Source organism: Nilaparvata lugens, chromosome 12, assembly GCF_014356525.2.
Source record: "Nilaparvata lugens isolate BPH chromosome 12, ASM1435652v1, whole genome shotgun sequence".
Lineage (NCBI taxonomy): Eukaryota > Metazoa > Arthropoda > Insecta > Hemiptera > Delphacidae > Nilaparvata > Nilaparvata lugens.
In genome coordinates this window covers 4,563,799-4,586,262 of record NC_052515.1, presented here as the reverse complement: position 1 = coordinate 4,586,262, position 22,464 = coordinate 4,563,799, and the positions used below count along the sequence as shown (strand labels likewise).

General features: G+C 35.9%; 1 protein-coding gene across 4 annotated transcripts in view; it reads right to left on the bottom strand.

The window, feature by feature from the left end:
- LOC120353798 overlaps positions 1–22,009 on the bottom strand; it is a 35,515-nt gene extending 13,506 nt beyond the window's left edge. Inside the window, exons 1-2 of one of the 4 annotated variants that reach the window (XM_039438737.1) lie at positions 21,695–22,009; positions 9,495–9,680 (exon numbers count right to left, since the gene is read on the bottom strand). In XM_039438737.1, coding sequence (XP_039294671.1) covers positions 9,495–9,672 — 178 coding nt within the window. In that variant the 5' untranslated portion in view covers positions 9,673–9,680; positions 21,695–22,009. The other 3 variants (XM_039438738.1, XM_039438739.1, XM_039438740.1) reach the window with 3 other exon arrangements.
- Between the last annotated feature and the right edge of the window lie 455 nt (positions 22,010–22,464).

The window sequence follows — 22,464 nt, the reverse complement described above, 5'->3', positions numbered from 1 at the left end:
GAAGACGATACGAAGATGAAACAAGGATGATACAAAGATGATAGACAAGGATAGCAACACGAATGTTAATCGAATACTGCCATTATAACGTGGACCTCACGATAGGAAGATAATACAAAGATGATACAAAGATGATACAAAGATGATACGAAGACGATACGAAGATGATACAAAGATGAAACAAGGATGATACAAAGATGATAGAGAAGGATAGCAACACCAATGTTAATCGAATACTGCCATTATAACGTGGACCTCACGATAGGAAGATAATACAAAGATGATACAAAGATGATACGAAGACGATACGAAGATGATACAAAGATTATATGAAGATGATACAAATATGATAGACAAGGATAGCAACACGAATGTTAATCGAATACTGACATTATAACGTGCAAATCACTATATCTAACCTAACACATGAACTGAATGGAATTTGTCCCACAAACCATAGGTAACTGTCAGATGTCAAAGAACTTTATGGTAGCAAACTTTCAAATGAAAGTTGATACTATCCTAGATTAATTATTCTATCAGCGTTCACAACGTCCTGAACTTATTAAAGTTTAAGTAACACTAGCTTTAGAAGTTGACATTAGCTTTATGAGCTTGCACTAAGTTACTCGAAATTGTATTTCTCATAACATTGGTTTCAAAGTTTCTCCAATTGAATTTCTCAATGTTTTCAAATAAGTATCTCAAAGAAATAAGATATTTTATTATTATTATCATTATTATTTCTTATAAGTATCTTTCTAAAAATAATAATGTGAGACATGATACAGCATAAAACACTTTTCAACTTTTGGAATTTCATGAATTCTAATGAATATAAATTTCAATCATATTGAATATGAGTAGGCTAGTCTATTTCTTTTCTCCGATTGATACTGATGCATAGACCATACTCTTTTCATCAATATGTAAAAATTTAGTGATAGTGAAGGACAAGAATTAGGAATTCCTCACCTTAACATCATTGTAGTTTTTACAATAATGTGACATGCTGTAAATATAAACTATCATCATGTCGTGATAATTATCATGAAGATTCCAACGAATTTTTAAAATTCCTTTCGAAGGATTTAAAGTGAGTGGAAATTACAGTAGAGTAGGATTCTAGCCTACTAAAGGATTCAATCAAAGTAGATGACTTCTATTGTTAATATTTCTCTCATAAATTAAAACAACACTATTGTTTAACACAAATTTCTTGTTTTTTTTCAACTATCCGACATGAATTTAAAAACGTTCACGTCATCAATGTATTATTTTATCGCAATCTCAATCGAGTAAAATACATGATAGAAAAGCTTAGTAGTAACAGATGGGATTATTACTGAGATATTGAATTTATTCAAATGCTAATGAATGTAATTTGAATGTTCGTATAAGTTAATAATAATTATTAGTGGTAACAGTTGAAATTAATATGGATCTTATTTATTTAAAGATTTTTTATAGGATTAAGTTATTTTTAATTATAATACTTGAAAAAATATTTTTTTAATAATTTACTTACGCTCAGACTCCTCTCGAACCATTTTTGTCACCGTCACTTTTCCTCTTATCACCACTTCAAAAATGTATTTATTTTGACAATATCACTCCATAAATTCTGAATTATCTATGAAAATAATATAAAGCAAGAATAAAGCCTTAACTTTGAAGATTTGGCATAATTAGACCTACAGTATTATGAATGATGATATTAGTTGTTAGAATTTGAAGATCCAAAAATGTAAGCTTTTATAAAATATACCTTATAGGCAGAGGACCACCAATATCAAGGCCTATATAAAAATAAGAAGAGGGTAAAAATGGATGTCATTTCTCACACAATTTTATCGTAAGTTAATTACTTGAATCAACTATTGAAAAAGATCAGGATTAGATCTAGAAACATTGAATGAACTAATGAAGCCTTATTCATTTATCTGTTTCAAGATCATAAAATACATTTTGTTGTTTTTTTTTAATAAATTGGATAGGTGTTGTGAGCTGACGTATAGTTCATAGTTTAGAAATAAACTATTTCTTAGAGCTCTATGTATCACAAAGTTTAGGTTGAAAAATGAACTTTCCAAAGTGATTTCTAGGTTTCTTGTAGAGGGGTAACCCGGAGAACATTTTATTGACCACTCAGTGTTTCCCACACTTGATGGAAAACACAAATTTTGTTGACAACAAGGATTTCAACAAGTTGACGACAAAATGTTGCTGTGCTTTTCAAGAAATTGGCAAAAAATTGTTGACAATTCTAGTTTAAAACAAAGCTGCTCAAGATTGTAGATATCAGTGGAAAAGTACCTATCTTGGGGGCGAAATCTTTGTAAATCTGAAACGTATCCACCCACTGTTCAAAACAAGCCTTCAAAAACAGTTTGTTTACTGATTTAAAACTGGGGCTCTCCTATTCTGTGGGACTTTGCAAGTTGTATCTATTTACAAAATAATGAAACTCATGTGAATCAAACACAATATATCCGTATTAATATAACTTACAAAGTATACTAAGAAATTCTCAAACTATTATACACTATGAAAGAATAATTCGGTCACTGAGTTGTCACATAACCTAAAATAGTCACTTCCGAAGAACGAACATCTACCAACTGAAAATAAAACTCAAACTCTACACGAGAGAGCGCTGAAGAGCTGAGAAATCCCCTTCCAATAATCAAGTGACGTCAGAGTCCCCGCACAAGTTAAAAGCTTCCACAAATCGTTACAGTACTACACTTCTTTCAGACTTCTTCCCTTAGTCCAAGCATAAAAATGTAGATGTTCCTATAAAAATATCGTGAATGAAACCGTTGAACCCTTCTACATCTACTACCCTTACCCTCCTACTACTTCATATTCTTGTAATGCTTCTACCACCCTCTTACTATTTCATATTCTTTCAAAAGAAACATTAATAATATTAAGCTCCCTCAATGAGAATTGAAGAGCTTCTCCTGGAACATCTTCTATTTATTTTTCTCTGAGAAAACGCAGAGAAATGATGGGAGACGCGGAATAACCGCTGATTTGGAGCGTATATTTGGCATAAGTCCTACTATAAAACATTTTACACTGTAGTTAAATTAGCTTCTGTACGATAGTCCTACAGAATTTTAATTGTCTAGGTATGAAGATCCCCTCACCCAAATCCTAAATCTCATGGAATAGGAGATGGGGAAATCTTGGTTTCAGATTCGGTTTCAGTGCCACCAAACTAGTAATTTTGGTAATTAGTAGTTTGCCTCGAGGATGCCTTATTAGATTAGTTACTTTGTTGAAGTTCTGACACTGTGTTACTAACTTCAACAAAGTTATTATATAGTGTTTCGTCATGGAAAGCAACTTCAATTTCATTAGATTAGTTATTAATATTTGATATTCATATTATTATTAGTTCATATTATTATACAGTTCTAATTCTGAAACTACCATCAAAACCACTTGAAACGCACTTTTTATTATACAGTAATCATAAGAAATCACTCAATCAAGCTTTCCTGACAATGATACAATAAAAGAGGGAAAACAATATTGTATTTTTCTCTCTCTGATACAATGAAACAAGAAACTCACACGTGTACTGGATTTAGTTAATAATTCATTCGTTGGCTTCTTATAATAATTATAGCTTTAATTTACTATCCAATTAATTATCCGATTCATCATAAACAATTACATCCAATTACTGCTCCCGTAATTACTCATAACTACCGTAATTAATAGATTAAGTAAATTACAACGGTACAGATATTTCTTATGATATTATAATATTTCCTCTATGGTATCAGTATCAACCCAAAATGATACAGTATCATCTCAACTTGATACATAACACCAAAATTTGATACAAAACTTCCAAACTTGGAATGAATTCTACAAACCATGGGATATTTTCTTATGCTATCTTTTCTCTATATGATATTACATTCTATACTGTCTGGAAGTACGGTATCAGACGCATGTATCTTATCGACCACAGAGCCTACCCCTTTGGGAAGCAATTTGGTTTCGTGATCTCGCTGATAAGCTATCGATAAGATAAGTTAAGCACCATGCGCCTGATACTCCCGTTGTAAGGGTGGCCGCTTTAAGAGCCACTCCTCTAAATACCATTCATGATTTCAAAAATCACTTACCAGTGGTTCGTAACCCACCTAAAGCTGTTCATTCATCTCTAATCATCATCATCATCCGTCTCATTACCCACGCACAAGCCTATATCTTATGTGAGCATCATCCTCAGTAAAAATGAAAATTGATTTCCGGATAATCGATCATTTATATTATATGGATAATCATGATGATTATTATACACACTTTCATTAAATAAATGTAACATAAATCAATATACATCATAGAGAAAAGCTAGTATGAGAAGATATCCCATGGTATAGGTAATTTATGTTCCAAATTTCAAGCCAATTTTCTGTTAACTCAAGCCGATTACTGTCGACTACTGGCTATTATTACAGTTTTGGCCAGGTGAGAGTGTAAGAACGGCATAGTATGTGAGACTATCAGCGTCACATAGCTTGACGAAAATATTATCTACTGGGATTACCGGCTTGAGTTAACATTGAAAATTGAAACATAAACGCCCTATACCATGGGATATCTTCTTCTGCTATCTTTTCTCTATGATTCATGCATTCTAGTTCATTTTTACTTTCCTTGCCCTATTACCATAGGTAAGGAAAGTATTGCTTTCCGAAAAAAATTAAGGTATCCAAATTTCCAAATTTCTATACGTTTCAAGGTCCCCTGAGTCCAAAAAAGTGGTTTTTGGGTATTGGTCTGTATGTGTGTGTGTGTGTGTGTATGAGTGTATGTGCGTCTGTGTACATGATATCTCATCTCCCAATAAACGGAATGACTTGAAATTTGGAACTTAAGGTCCTTACACTATAAGGATCCGACACGAACAATTTCGATCAAATGCGATTCAAGATGGCGGCTAAAATGGCAAAAATTTTGTCAGAAACAGGGTTTTTTTGCGATTTTCACGAAAACGGCTCCAACGATTTTGATCAAATTTACACCTGAAAAAGTCATTGATAAGCTCTATCAACTGCCACAAGTCACATATCTGTAAAAATTTCAGGAGCTCCGCCCCATTTATGCAAAGTTTGATTTCCAATTAACAGGCTTCAGATACAAAAGTGGAAAAGATTGAGCATGAAAATCTCTACAATTAATGTCTTGGAACATTTCCACCTAAAATTGAAAATAAGCTTGGAATTCGAAAAAATGTGATTTTTCAATTGCAAACTGTTGGCAAATGTTGATTGTATTGAATCATTCACTATGAAGAGATAGCAGACTTCATGTGTCTGGAGCGTTATAATTATTGTCCTGTCACCAGCTGGCTTAGATCTTTGAATAGTAGACTTGAGATGCGCGTGCACACTAGCGTCAGGTGATCAATTTTCATAACGGCAAGGAAAGTTGTGTGAGTGTGCCACACCAGGTTTTTGATAACATTTTCGTCATTTTAGCCGCCATCTTGAGTTGCATTTGATCGAAATTGTTCGTGTCGGATCCTTATAGTGTAAGGACCTTAAGTTCCAAATTTCAAGTCATTCCGTTAATTGGGAGATGAGATATCGTGTACACAGACGCACATACACTCATACACACACACACACACACACACACACACACACACACAACACACACACACACAACACACACACACACACACACACACACACACACACACCACACACACACACACACACACCACACACACACACACACACACACACATACAGACCAATACCCAAAAACCAGTTTTTTGGACTCAGGGACCTTCAAACGTATAGAAATTTAGAAATTGGGGTACCTTAATTTTTTTCGGAAAGCAATACTTTCCTTACCTATGTTAATAGGGCAAGGAAAGTAAAAATATCTACTGGGATTATCGGCTTGAGTTAACATTGAAAATTGGTACATAAACGCCCTATACCATGGGATATCTAGATAGAAATACAAATCTCAGTACCCTTTTTGTATTATTTTATCACCAAAAAGGGTATTGAAATTTGTATTTATATTCATATTACAAGTGGCCCTAAACAGAAAAGAGACATGGGAAGAAATGAGACATCTTCTTGTGCTGTTTATTCTCTATGATTTATGCATTCTAGTTCATTTTCTATGATGACAATAGATGAAAGAAATTTATTCAAATATTATGTGACTACTGTAGACTCCTGTTTATTGCAAAATTCTTACTAGTAGTTCTGTGAACAGTTGGCCTCACGCAGTATTCTCATCCACAAGTACCAGATGTCAACTGTTTTAAATGTTAACAAACTCAGTTCACGTTTGAATTTTGTATTCCATATGATATAATAATTCATCCAGTTCCGTGATGATCTTTCTATCTGATGAAAATTAATTTTTTAGAATCAAAAATATTATAATTTCTCCAGCATTATTTAGTTCATTTGTTTATTTTTATTCACCTATTAAATTAGTTTTTCGAATGTGAGAATATTGATACTGATGGGCACGCATAATAATACCATGACTGCTAAACAAAATATTAAAACCAAAGACCATAAAGCTGCGATTAGACCAAATTTATTAAAAAAATGTTAATAACTCAATCCTTTTAGATTATATTAGATTGAACATAACTTATCATACACATGATGAACATACGGTATGTGTTTGTCAACTTCCGTTATAGAATCTATAAGGATTAAGTTATAACCATTTTGTTAATAATAACTTTGGTGTAAACCCAGCTCAAAGATGCATGCCTCTTTAATCTTTGATTGAAACTATAGACCTTATACAAATACAGTAATAGACTGGCTTCTCCACACATCTGTGTAATCACTTGTCAGCTGATTTATGATGAATAATTCTATAGTCTGATTTTTACTCTAATATTGGCGTATGAAGAAGGCTCCTTTTTCCTTTTATATTATCCTTGAAATGCAAAATTCCCAAAAACCTTGTATATACGTCGTCGCGCAATTAAAAAGGAACATACCTGTCAAATTTCATGAAAATCTATTACCGCGTTTCGCCGTAAATGCGCAACATATAAATATACCGGTATATAAACATATAAACATTAAGAGAAATGCCAAACCGTCGACTTGAATCTTAGACCTCACTTCGTTCGGTCAATAAGTAGAATTGTAACATTCTGACAATCAGGAGTGGGTTACTTATTGTTTGAAATTTGAATAAAGAACGAGATTCACCTGAACAATGTGTTGAGCGGTTTTTTTTCTGAGGGAAATTTAATCTGTTATACCTGAGAGGCTTGTTAGGGATGATTACAATCTTGCAAATCTACTAGCAGGTAATTGGAAAAACTGCGGGCAGTTTCCCGGATGGAGAGGGTGGCCATTTTTAAAACTCCCCGAAATGAGCGCCAGGGGAACGGCTTCATTTTCCGGCTATCATCTCATATTTTCCTCAGTGAAAAGCTGGGAAAAGTGGTACAGTGAGACTCGCTGTCAGCGTTCCTTATGGATAATAATGATGTTTTACATTCAACTAATGCTGACAGAATGAAGTGAATCTCACTATAGGAGACTGGCTGGGAAAATTACATTCCTGGCTCAGTTCTGTTATTAGGATATCTTGTTCGGGGAGGGTTGAAATTTTCCTTAGTTTTTGATTATTGTTGGCTATATTGTAAGGTCCCTTTCTCGTTTTCAATCATTTCTTTTCTTTTTCCTATCTATTCCTACTTTTTCTTTGTCCATGTCTTGAATCTTTCTTGTGGATGGATTCTAAGATTATAACAATGAAATAAGAGAGGAAACAATTAGAGCCCAGTTTTTAGAACACTAATTGGATCTAATGGATCATTTTACTCATAGATTCAATGTAGATCGAATTGTCCATTAGATTTGATAAGTTTCCTATGTAACTTACTATGTGAGGGGATAAATTATGAGCTATAAAACAGAGATTGAGTGAATTCAATGTCATTAGCAGGGGTGACAACAAGAGAAACCGTGAAAATATTGGACTTTTTAGATATTTTGTCCAACTTGGTGAATAATTTTGTAGAAATAACTGAACTGGATCTATAGTGAGGTCCACGTTATAACGGCAGTGCAGGGAGAAAGATAGAAGAGCATCGTTACCGATTCTCTTTACTCGGAGCTTGAAAAAGGTATCGATTTTTGCTTAGTTGAATGATAGACAAGGATAGCAACACCAATAGTTGAAGAAGAATTGATACTAATCTGAACTTTACTGACAACAGAATATGCTTTATTGAATGGTATTTTCCTACCTACAACCATGAATTCTCAGCATTGAGATGTTTCTAGTACGGTATTTAACACACTAGATAAGGTCTTTAACAATGGCTCACTCTTCTTTGCTAGTATTAAAGGATTTCTATCTAAATAGATCTACTGAAAACACATTTTTTACAAAAATGAAAGTCTGTTCAAAACAGTTCAAAAATTCAAAATAATTATTTTTTAGCATCTTTTTTATCACTTTTTGACATGAGTTCTTCTAGATACTTTTCTTCTCGGAGTTGTTTACGTTGCTCTCTGGCTGTTCTCCTCTCTTCTTTTTCCTTCTTTTCCAGCATCTCCTGGAACCACTCTTCTCTGGGATCGACAGTGTTAATCAAATACTGATATTATAACGTGGACCTCACTACAGGAAGATGATACAAAGATGTTAGACAAGGATAGCAACACCAATGATAATTTGTTAATCAAATACTGTCATTATAACGTAAGCCTAACTATAGCTCACAAGCTTTCTGGATTCTGTAAAATCTGGCAGCTCTGTAGGCTACCTACTCCATAATGGTTCAATCTAAAGGTGCAATTCCTTAAGCTGCGTACACATATTCGCGCTTCCAACCCGCACCGAGCACGCTCCTCCCTCGTACCGCCCTCGTGCCACCATCGAACCACAGTCGCTCCGCCCACGCACCCATCATGAACGTTACGGAAGATGTTAGATCTTCTCGCGTTCCCCGGTCGAACCACTGTTGCTCGCCGGTCGATCATCAATCGCTCTGCTGGAGTGACGTTCGGTTGCGGAGCAGAGCGAAAGTCTGTACGCACCTTTAGAGGCGTCTCGAGACGTGCGGCTACAAGAGCCGCCACGGCTAGAGCACATTCATTGGATTCGATGAATCATTGATTCTCATGTTGTATGAACGTTATGACGGCAGATGAATTAGAAGATTTGGCTACTATAATGCTTTCACGATTCATATCCAATGAATTCATTATGCTCTAGCTTCGGCGACTTTAACCACGCGTTTCGAGGCGCCTGCTTATATCCGCGCGACTCCAGTCACCGCTAAGGAATTGCACTCTTAGTGACGATTTCACCAAAGTCGCTTCAAGTCGAAATTCTGAAACCTTAGGATTATAATGACTGATTTGTACCACAGAATACAACAATACAATGCTGTATCACAGAATACAAATATGCTGTATTTGTATTCTGTGGCTGTATTCTGTGTTTGAACTTACCTAGAAAGATATCTTCATCATCGACAGGTGGCACTGGCTGCGTGAGGGCGGCCATTCCTTGAACTAACGCCAAGACAGAGATGTACGGACTGCGACTGCGAGGGTCGAGGGAGAGAGACCCACTTCCCCCACCCAACAGGCCCAGCTGGGGGCCTCTTACCAGCTCACCACACAACATCCCATCACCTGCAATCAATCATCAATCAATCAATCAATAAATAATGATAGAAATAATGTATGAAAATCAGTCAATCAATCAATCGACCAATAAATTATGATAAAAATAATGAATGAATTGCAAGTAGTATGTTGAAATCTTTTCACCCATTCACCAGTAGGCCTACCTACTTTAGAATATCAGGCTCCACCACTAGAATAAACAGGTCATAAACACTCACTAATTTCACATGACCAATGGGGCCATTCACAAGAGATAAAATACCGTATTGAAAGGAACAGGAGTGTGTTCATAAGGATGCTGGCCTCAGTCTTCAAAAGCAGAGATCTGGGGTTGAATACCAAAGTTAGAATGTTGCGCAGCTATGTTTTTTCGGTGTTGTTGTATGGGGTCGAGTCATGGACACTGACAGAAGCTGCAGCAAAAAGATAGGAGGTATATGAGATGTGGCTGTATAGGAAGATTCTGAAGGGTTTCATGGATGGATAGTGTGACTAATGCCGAAATTCTTAGAAGAATGGGTAAAGAAAGAGAGCTCCTAAATACTATAAAAGCGAGAAAGTTGCAATACTTGGGGCATATTATGAGAAACCCACACCGTTATGATCTCCCACAGGGCATATTGCGAGGAAGAGTAATGGGAAGGAGAGGAGTCGGCAGAAGAAGAATAATTTCATGGCTGAAAAATTTGAGAGCCTGGTTTTCCATGAACACCGCGGAATTGTTTGGTGCAGCTGTGGATAGGGTGAAACTAGCCACCATGGTAACCAACGTCTGGAAGCGGACAGGCTCATGAATAGAAAGAAGAAAGAATTTCACATACAGTACTCCATAACAATGATGTAAAATTGGTGGGCATCTATGACATGATTATTTCAGTTTGGGGCCTGATGTTATAAGTAGTTACTGCCTTCACAATGTTTATAGTACCCTACCTTTTATTATCAACAAAATCGGTTCATGATACCAAGTCGCCTCATCATATGTGAAGTATGGAGTATATTGCCCGTAAAAATCCTCACCCATGTCAATAATAGTATGACGTCACCAAGTATAAAGTCTGGATAACTCCCCTCGTATATGGGTATTAAGGAAAGACCTTGGTTGAGATGAGTGTCCTTGTCTATTGAATGACCCACTAACATTTAGCAGTTACTGAACCTCCTATTAAAACCCCGGCAAACACCTAGTGACCTTATGTGTGTTTATCAGGGTGGAAAGTAACCGGAAAAACTAATTACTTTCACTTTTCACTCTCAATTTTCCTTGGGAAATTGACGAAACTACTAGGGTTGTGTGGCAGAATAGGGTTGTGTGGCAGAGAGCCAGAGAGGACCAGAAGTCCTAACTCCGCCCTAATGAAGGCAAATAATTAATCAATCAATATATTTTGAAAATCTGAGCGCAGAAATAGTTTTCGAAGTGAGAAGATCACCAAAGGTATTTTATTCCATTTAATTGGAAGAACAATGCAACAGGAACCAGTATACAAATATAGTGAGGTCCACGTTATAATGGCATTGGAGAAAGATAGGAGAACAGTGTTGCCATTCTCTGCTTTGCCACAGCCTTCTATATAGAGGACAGCTGATACCGGTATAGCCTATATGATGTAGTACTGTTCATTCATGTTAAACGATCAATTATTATGTCCGTTGTTGGTTATCCATCTTGTTTTCACTATTATAATTACTATCGTATTTCATATAACTTTAAGGGCCGGTTTCCGAGCTCGGGATTTAGCTAAGCTCTAGACTTTAAACAGCTTGTCAGAAAATTAGCTTTCCAATACGGGGCGTAGTCGCAGTTTTTATAACAGTAGGTAGTCCCAGTATTATCTTCTTATTTCTATAATTGGAAACGTTTTTCCTTGACGAAATTAAACATTTCTAAATAATTCAAAATAGCTGAAACTTTACTCTATTTTCTCTTTATCCTATTTTGGGTTTAATTTTCTAGTTTTTTTGAAATTTAATTCAAACGTGACTTTGACAATGACTGCGACTACGCCCCGTTTCGGAAAGCCAGTTTTCTTACTCCAGCTGTTTAAAGTCTAGAACTTGGCCAAATCCCGAGCTCGGAAACCGGCCCCAAGTGAAAAACATTCACATTCTTTGGTGTGGCGACGAACATTCCGTGCTGGTTGCACATTTTCAAGCCAAACAGAAACTGAATTATTTAAGGTTATGAGGGTGAGATTTGGTTAGAGTGGGGGTCAGAATGAGTGACCCAAAGAATGTGAGGGTTTTTCCACTTTAAAGTTATATGGAATACGATAGTAATTATTATGTTTCATTCGTCAAGGTAATAGATATTCAAATAATCAAATAATGAATTCCAATAATTGGGATTGAAAGTTTTGAAAAAGACTAAGAAATTGTCAAAAAACCACAGATTTACTAAATAAATCTTAGTCTTACAACTCTTTGATTTACAATTTCTTAGTCTTTTTCATTCATTATGAATAATTACCAAAAATTGAAAGTTTTGTTTATTAATTATATTGTTGAAAAACGATCTGGCAATATTGTGGAGCTAGAAAAGGATACCGATAAGTTTGGTTAATTAATATATTGCTGAAAACGATCTGGCAAGGTTGTGGAGCTAGAAAAGGATAGCGCTATCTGCTTTTAGCGCTATCCTAACGTGGACCTCACTATAGAACAAGAACAACCACAACAGGATACAGTATCAACACAAAATGATACAGTATCAAAACACATGATACAGTATCATTTCAACTTGATACACAACGCAATGATTTGATGCATTCCCTATCTGCTTTGTGGAATGAAAGTCAAGGAAGGATAGCAACACCAGTGCTTATCAAATACTGTCATTATAACGTGGACCTCACTATAGAACAAGAACAACCACAACAGGATACAGTATCAACACAAAATGATACAGTATCACCACACATGATACAGTATCAAATCTATACGATACAGTATCATTTCAACTTGATACACAACGCAATGATTTGATGCATTCCCTATTCTGCTTTGTGGAATGATAGACAAGGATAGCAACACCGATGCTTATCAAATACTGCCATTATAACGTGGACCTCGATATATATACACGGAAGTTAGTACAGGTTGGGGAATACTTATTTTACTAGTGGAATGGGGCCTGTGTAAAAATGCAAGAAAGAAAGAAAAAATACAGAGCGCTATTAGAAGAGAGCATGACAAAAGTATATATTGACACGTGAAGGCAGTTCTCTGTAAGCGTTGGCGGTTCAGCTTGGAGGGATTGTTCATGTGCAGCTGGCCGGTTCGATCGTTCGGTTTTGGTGGGGGGTGGAATAGGGTTGCCTGGGGGGTAGAATAAGGGGTGTCTGGGGGTGTGAATAGGGGGTGACACGATAAAATACAGGGGGTTGAGTTGTATGAGTGAATGCTCTAGTCAGGGGATTTCAACCTTGCCGGGCTCCAGACTGGCTGGAGTCTTTGGAGAACGGTAAACTCACCCCCCACTTCCTTCCACCTCACCGAGTCACCTTAGAAACTTCCCTCATACCTTTGAACCTTCCGCCCCCCCACCATGAGATTCAGCCTGAGTTCCATCAAACATTTTAGAAATTTCCTCATACCTGTGAACCCCCCTCAGTATAATTATAACCTACACACCTTAGAACAAACTAACTGTTAGAACACCTCAACTAATATGAAAAAATTGGTAACACCTTTCCTGATATAACCTTATGGCCCTATTTCTTTACACAATCTAATCATAATACTGTATTATATTTGGACCATTTCAGATCAAAATTCATGGAACATTTTTGTTTTATTTCTGGAGCCATGTTGAACTAGTTCAAAAGCTCAATAGCTCAATAAGAGCATCATAATATTATTGATCGAATGTAGTGAGGTCTATGTTTCAACTCGATTTGCTTTTGTCTGTCTGCATGTAACGCGATTACGGCCGAACGCGTTGATAGAATTCGATGAGATTTGGTAGGAATATTCCTTTTTCAACTGCGCGTCGATGTATACACAAGGTTTTCTGAAATTTTGCATTTTAAGGATAATATGAAAAGAAAAGGAATTCCTCCATACTCTGATATCACTATATATATCATCTACTTTGAAGATAGGATCAATCAGACTATAGAATTATTCATAATCAATCAGCTGTCAAGTGGATTATTCATTGCATGCATTACACAGATGTCTGGCCGTGTCTATTTCTATAAGGTAGGGTTTCAATATTCAATATTCTCACATTTGAAAAACAAATTAATAGGTGAAAATAAAATAAAAAATGATTGAATGAACTGAAGAAATTATAATATTCTTGATTGAGAAAAAAATTTAAAATATTTGAGAAATATTTTTATCAGATGGAAAGATTATCACGATACTGGATAAATCATCATATGTGATTCAAACGTGAACTGAGTTTATCAACATGAGTGAGTTTTCGATCTTGGAGAAAACAAATAACAGTGTTTAAGAGTAAATTATGATTCAACGGTGAATTGCGTTTCAACTGAATCAACTAGAACAGGTGACATCAGATACTTGTGGATGAGAAAACTGCGTGAGGTCTACTGTTCACAGAACTACTTGTAATATTATAATGTAGGCCTATATGAATTTTTAATGGGATCCTTAGACCTGTCACTAACGTAACGTTTCATTGGGCATTTTCAACTGACAGGCAAACAATGTTCTACTGTAACAGCTGACCTGAAAGAGCACACAAACTACTTACTAACTGTACACCCAGGTTCATTTCAATTCAAATTTATTTGCTCCAAAACCCAGCAGTTAACTTACAAAGTTTGTTACAGTACGCACCTACCTTTACTTGGTAACTTCTATTAACACTAACAAATCAAATAAGACACGAGTAGTGGAAATGAAGCCACTGGCATAAGTGGAATCTATTCCCCATAACCTTAATTTCCCTACTTTTCCCAACCTGAATCCCCACCAATACAACCTCACTTTCCCTCTCCTTTAAAACCTTTTTTCCCTACTACATCACATTTTCCCAACCTGAATTCTAATATAAACTCACTTTCCCTACCCTTCCCAACCTATTTTCCCCTTACTACATCACTTTTTCCCTACTCTACCTAGCCCAAATTCCCTCTACCCAACCCAACTCTGTAACACTTTTATCACCACCTTTTCCCTACTGAATTGCTCAGTAGTTTCTTGCCAAGAACAACTTGTACAAAGTGTTTTTCTAGCTGTGTCTCCACAGAGACGAACTGCTCATCTCTCTCTGGGATGAGCAACTTCTTTTGTTTGGGTTTCTACTGTTGGCTGCATTATGTGGATTAGTTCTCCTGAGAGCAGAGAAAGAGAGAAGAAGAGATAGAGAGAGAGAAAGAAACAGTGTCTCATAAAAATGTTACAAGACATCTGAAAAGTGTCGGTTGAGACAGACAGAGAGAGAAAGAGAGAGAGAGAGAGTGAGAGAGAAAGAGAGTGAAGTGAGTGTAAGAGAGACAGAGTGAGAAAGAGAGAGAGAACGAAGCAGTGTCTCATTAAAAATGTTCCAAGACATCTGAAAAGTGGCGGTTGAACAGAGAGTGACAGTGGTGGAGAGAGAGAGAGAGTGTGAGTGAGAAAGATTGAGAGATTGATTGATTGATTATATGCCTTCATCAGGGCGGAGTTAGGACTCCTGGTCCTCTCTGCCACACAACCCTTTACAAAATAAGAAAAAATACGTAAAAATACAAAAATAAGATTACATAATATGTAAAAAGATTAATATGAATGAATAAAATTCTTAATCAAAATACAATTACATATAATAAAAGAGAATCTTGAACTTAATTTATTAATATAATTGGAAAATTTCAAATTTCACTGGATAAATCCTATAAGGAAACCTGTGTTGAGAGAAAGTGTGATTGGGTATGGTGACAATGTTACAGAGAGAGATTGAGAGAGAGAGAGAGAGAGAGAGAGAGAGAGAGAGAGAGAGAGAGAGAGAGAGAAAGAGAGAGAGAGAGAGAGTGAGTGTAAGAGTGACAGAAAGAGAGAGTGTGAGTGAGTGTGAAAGAGACAGAAAGAGAGAGAGTGTGAGTGAATGTAAGAGAGGCAGAAAGAGAGAGAGTGAGAGGGAGCGAAACCGTGTCTCATAAAAATGTTACAAGACATCTGAAGTGGAGGATGAGACAAACAGAGACAGAGTGAGCGAGAGAGTGTGAGAGAGAGAGAGTGAGAGAGGGTGGGAGTGAGAGGAACAGTGTCTCATAAAAATGTTACAAGACATTTGAAAAGTGGCGGTTAAGCTACAGAAGTGAGCGATGTACATTTTTTATTCAATTGCGCTTCAGCTACTCACATAAATTTGGGGCATTATTGTGATGGCGTGTAATGGGTGCTTTTTGGTATGAATATGAGATAATGTACAAGTGGTTTTGCTCTACCTTCTTTTTGTGGTATTGTAAATTTTTACAATCTAGTAGAATGGAAATGATCTTCACGATCAATGTTAGTAAATTAGTATAGCATTTGTTGGTGGGGAGTCCCTTGCGGGAAGGTCCCACCGCCTGAATATATAATTTAAGCCGTCAATGGGCCTTAAGACTGTCATACTTCAGCCGGGACCGACAGTTTAACGTGCCCACCCGATAACACGGGAGTGATCTGGTTAATACTTTTGGTAATGAGAGGGTTTGAACCCGGGATCTCTGTGCTGCTATGCAAGCACTCTATCCACTAGACCAATCAATATTGTTTGATTATGACATAATCACAAATAATAAAATATAAATGACATTAAAATATACAAATCATGTAAGTAAATGGGGAGAGATGTTCAGTTCTTCAAAATTGAAAATAAGACTGTTGTCAATACCATTAGGCTATATTTGTTCAAAATCAAATTAAATTACACAGCCTAAGCAATAACAATCAACATAAGTTCAGCTGAAGATGAGGCAGGTGTTGCTATAAATTGATTTTTAGCAAACATAGTGGTTTTGTCAACATCAACGTCTTATTTCAATTAATAAACTTAACTATTAAGAAGAAATTATTCTCGGCCCGGGCAAGATATTTATCTCGGACTACTCCCGTGTTTCGGATGGACACGTAAGCTGTCGGTCCCGGCTGCCTAAAAAGCAGTCGTTAGGTCATGTCAGAGGCCCTGAAATCGATCAGTTGCGATCTGAAAACTCTGACACCAGACCTCAGCCAGCCAGGTCACTCGATATTATTATTATAATTAATAAACTGATTTATTCAACTATAAGTATCCCTATGAGAATAAATCAAATGTATAAGATAATATATTATAGACCAATTGATAGACAAAGTTGAAGACAGAAATATATAGCTACCAATTTTATAAGTCTCAAAACGCATTACATTCGGATTTTAGTCTAAGCCGAGACTGAGGCCCGTTTGCACAAAATCCGGTAAAGTTTTAATCGTGATTAATTTCACGAGAACTAATCAAAGAAGAAAAGGCTTCTCTGATTGGCTCTCGTGAAAGTAATCACGATTTGAATTTAACCGGCTTTTGTGCAACCGGAGCTCAGTCTCGGCTTTAGTCTAAAATCTGAATGAAATACGTTGAGACTAGAGCAATTTGAATTGGGCTGTGAGTTGATCTAATTGACCGAGCGAAGGGAGGTCTAAGATTTAAGTCGACGATTTGGCATTTCTCTTAATGTTTAAATGTTTATATGTTTATATGTTGCGCATTTTCGGCGAAACGCGGTGATAGATTTTCATGAAATTTGACAGGTATGTTCCTTTTTTAATTGCGCGTCGACGTATATTTTATATATATATATTATATATATATATATATATATATATATATATATAATATATATATATATACATATATATATGAAAATTTTGTGAAGTGAAGAGCTACAAGACTTAACCTATTTCGGACTATGTGTAACCATATCTAAATTGGGGAGAGGAATAGCACAAGGTTACCTTATTTTTCCTCTCCCTATCATTTATATGATGTATACTTATTATATCAATCAATAAAGAATAAAGAATAAAGAATATACAAGATTTTGGAAATTTTGCATTTCAAGGATAATATAAAAGGAAAAAGGAGCCTCCTTCATAAGCCAATATTGGAGTAAAAATCAGATTATAGAATAATATTATTCATCATAAATCAGCTGACAAGTGATTACACAGATGTGTGGAGAAGCCAGTCTATTGCTGAATTTCTACAGTTTCAATCAGGTACTTGTGGATGAGAATACTGCGTGAGGTCTACTGTTCACAGAACTACTAGTTACAGTTCATTATACGTACTTCCCCGTTCAAAATACAGTAGCATGCACATGAACAAAATTATTATTGCTCCGGTTTTCTTAGAGAGGGTGAACTAGTTAGCGGCTCGTCTTCCGCCTTCTTGTTCAAATATTGATCTAAACCACAGTTTCCTAGTTTGAGTTTGACCTGCTTACTATAGGGCCACCATCTACGTTAAACGCTAAACCACGATTACTTGAAGAAATGATTGCATTATTGCATTTATTTGAATGTGTGAATTCCAGCTTTAAGGCTGTGCAAAGGCTAAAAATAAACTTTTTACTGTTGAAGTTTTTCGATTTGTATATCATCAAGCTTTTGATGTGGTAGAAGATCTCCGTGTGCTAGGTGTAAGAACGGGATGTATGGAGGCGTCATGTAGAGGAAGCCAAGGTCTACCCAGGACTGATAAAGTAAGTAAGTATATCATCAAGCTATCAAAATGAAAACGATTTCTCAGGGAAACATTTTTTTCTGATCATTACTTTTTGAGATATGAGCGCCTAAAGTTTGAATTTTTGGGACAGAACATTTCAAATTCGGTAAGAGATATGTCCATGAGACTTGGAGAATAAAATCCAACATATTAGAAATAGACGAGAAAGAGAGCTGAAAAGGCGTATTTGTACTATTCCGAAAATCTTTTGGACTCCGTTTTCTACTTAAAACTCCTGAACGGCACATTGTAGCAGAATTTGAGTGTATATAAATTTTGTAGACAATAAAATTTTCTACGATACTGTATCAAACAATATATTTTATTATGTAGAATAATGATGATAGAGAGCTGCAAAAGTTGATGTGAATTCTGATTTACTGAGAATGTTTTCGGTTCTACTTTTGCCAATACTAATAATTTATGAAAAGTGAATCGTAGTTGAAATAGGTGTGAGCCAATTCAGAGAGAAAAAGAAGAAGAAGAAGAAGAGAAAGAGGAGGAGGAGTAGGAGGAGGAGAAGAACAAGAAAAAGAAGAAGAAGAAAGAAGAAGAAAAAGAAGAAAATGAAGAAGAAAAAGAAGAAAATGAAGAAGAAGAAGAAGAAGAAGAAGAAGAAGAAGAAGAGAAGAAGAAGAAGAAGAAGGAGAAGAAAGACAACAATATTAGTGCCTGGACACATAGAGAGCGATCAGTGGACAGTGGTCATGTTTTTAGTATAGGCTGCTTGTTGACTATATCTTGATTCAGGTAACAGTTTGTAATGTAATAAATTATCTTTCTGGATTGAGGCAGTTTCAAGGATAAATGGAAGTAGCAGGTATAGTATATGGAACTAGCAAGTAACCCGTGCTCAGCAAGGGACTAATCAAGAGCTTGACAAACTGAAAACTTGTTTTACTGAAATCTCAAAGGACTGAAAATATGCCTATAACCATTGTCGGTAATTGACCGAACGAAGTGAGGTCTAAGATTCAAGTCGACGGTTTGGCATTTCTCTTAATGTTTATATGTTTATATATTATTTATATGTTGTGCATTTACGGCGAAACGCGGTAATAGATTTTCTTGAAATTTGACAGGTATGTTCCTTTTTTAATTGCGCGTCGACATATATACAAGGTTTTTGGAAATTTTGCATTTCAAGGATAATATAAAAGGAAAAAGGAGCCTCCTTCATACGCCAATATTAGAGTAAAAATCAGACTATAGAATTATTCATCATAAATCAGCTGACAAGTGATTACACAGATGTGTGGAGAAGCCAGTCTATTGCTGTATTTCTATAAGGTCTATAGATTCAATCAGGTACTTGTGGATGAGAATACTGCGTTAGGTCTACTGTTCACAGAACTACTAGTATAGGCTAATATAGGATAGGAATGAATGAGATATTACAAAACTATTGTTCATATGATATACTGTAATTACCCACATTACAATCACCGACCAAACACTTAAATCAATCAATATGTCATCAGACAGTAAGCATTAGAGGTAAGCACTGGAGTCATCACTCTCAAGTCACTTTGCACTCTACACTAACTTGGCATATTTTACCAATTGCTGGAGATTGAAGGATATCTCACCATAGGAAAGTTTTTTTACAGAAACCAGTAATTTAGGCATACATTATATTGAATCTTTGATTTCGAAGAGCTATGTTTTCCCAGACTAAAAATCCTCTATATTCAACACTCCCCCTATTATAACTTCACATTTTTTAAATTCACAATTCATCACAATGATTCTCTACCTGACAAGATTTTATGTATGTACTCTTTGAAAATGTTAACAGTTGGCCGGTATTCAGTGAAATACTCTCCAAATATATGAAAAATTCATATCCATCATGATATATCCAGGTAATTCACACCTCAACAGCAGCATACAGGATGTTATCTGAATTCTGAATTCATCTAGATTGGGATGGAAAATAGATCAAGGTTTGTCATATTTTTCTCTCCCATTTCTTTCTTTCTCATTACAGCAGCATAGAGGATGATATCTCAATTCTGAATCTATCTAGATTGGGATGGAAAATAAATCACGGTTGGCCATTTCTTTCTCTCTCAAATATTTCGATGACAAGTAAGTGAGTGATATTTTGATGACATTTTTCAAGTAAGTGTTTCTACCAACAAAGAATAAAACAGGGTTCCCTTATAAATTAGTATTGGTAAACGTGTTGTTCTTCACTGTGAAAATATCATTTCCATGAATGATTCTAAAGAGACTATCCATTCTATTCATTATTATTCAACGAAAATCCAACGCTAAATGTTATAAACCACCCCGAAGACTTCTGCTACCGTACTGCAAATATTGACAACAGGGTTGGATAATAGTAACAATATAATGATAACAGCTAGATGGAAATGCAATATTTTCTCTCAATTTCCATCTGTAGACTATTAATTTTGGCTTGGCAGGGCTAAGTGGAAATATTTCCATTAGAACTCATGGAGATAATATAATATTTATTGTAATGGACTTGCTCACTGATAATAATAACTGGGAATCTAACTTAGACGCATATACTGTACAAAAACATCTCCATGTAGGTGTATCATCCAGTTTATCTGATAGAATTAGAAGAGAAAGAGAGCTGAAAAAGTGTATTCGTACTCTTCTGAAAATGTTTTGGATTCCGTTTTTTGCTTAGAACTCCTGAACATCTCATTATAGCTGAATTTGAGTGTAATTAAATTTTGTAGACAATAAAATTTTAAAACTGAATTTTAAAATTTTAAAATTTAAAACTGAACTGAATGCTTAGAACGGATCATCATTATAGCTGAATTTGAGTGTAATTAAATTTTGTAGACAATAAAATTTTCTACAATACTGTATCAAACAATATATTTTATAATGTAGAATAGTGATGATAGAGAGCTGCAAAAGTTGAATTGAGTTCAGATATATTATCCTTTCATCATGTGAATGTGTGGAAAAAATGTTATTCATTATCAAAATTTGGGAATAGAATAGTTTTGGGACAAGCCTGTTGTTCTTGCCAATCATATTTATATGATTTGTAATAATTGTATCAACAAAAATAAATAAAATAAAACCTTCAGTTAGTCCTCAACCAATATAAACGGCTAAATCAATGGGTATTATTCTTATCAAATTAAGTCGAAAAGAATATCTTACCTTGACCATTCTCTAACTAGGTGCTATGATAATGATAAAGATGTGATGGAATTTGTCAGCTCTATGGTTATTTAAAGCGATTACTTCATCTGTGTTACATGAAAAATGATGTAACAGCATATTGTTTCAAGTTTTGAACAAACAAGAAAGACAAATAACTCACCCTGCGTTCGTAATTGATATTCTCTAGAGCGTCAGATTCAGAACAGGTGTGGAGAAAACTGGAATGGAGTGATCCACTAGTTAGACACTCGGGAAAGCTTCGGAAAATTTGTGTGTTTCTCGAACAGCGATGTCGGAAAAGCTTCGGAAAATTTGTGTGTTTTCAGAACAGAATTTTCGATTCACAATACTGTCGACCCGGGAAATCCCGCAAATGAAAGACGTCCACGTCCCAGAAAACAAAATTCACCCCGGAACGTTTTGGGTTTCGAGTTAGTTCACGAATGCAGCACTGGGGTGACGCTGAACCACCCCGTCTCCATTTTCCAGTCTCCCGCACCCCCTGAACCATTGCAGCCCTTTCTATCCCACCCTGGGATGTGGAACCCCCTTGTCGCTCCTCCCGACCCCAAACTACCCCTCAATCCGCTCCAGTCAAGATGGCGCCAACTGTATTGATTTTCCCGTGCTCGCCAAGCTTGGACTCGCATGCCAAAGTAGGCTTTCCTCTCTACCACAGTCTGGGATTATCTCTCACTCTTTCTCAATCTCTCTCACTCTCCAATACACTCACTGCTCACTCACTAATTTCATCTCTTTCTTCTCCATGCCAAAGTAGGCTCACGTCTCACTCTCTCACTATCTCTCTTCCACACACTCTCTCTCCTTCAATCTCTCTCCCTCTCTTTCTCTCACTCAGTCTCCACCACTCACCCTATCCCTTACTCACTCATTCACTCTCTCTTTCTCCCGCTACCTTATGATTCCTCC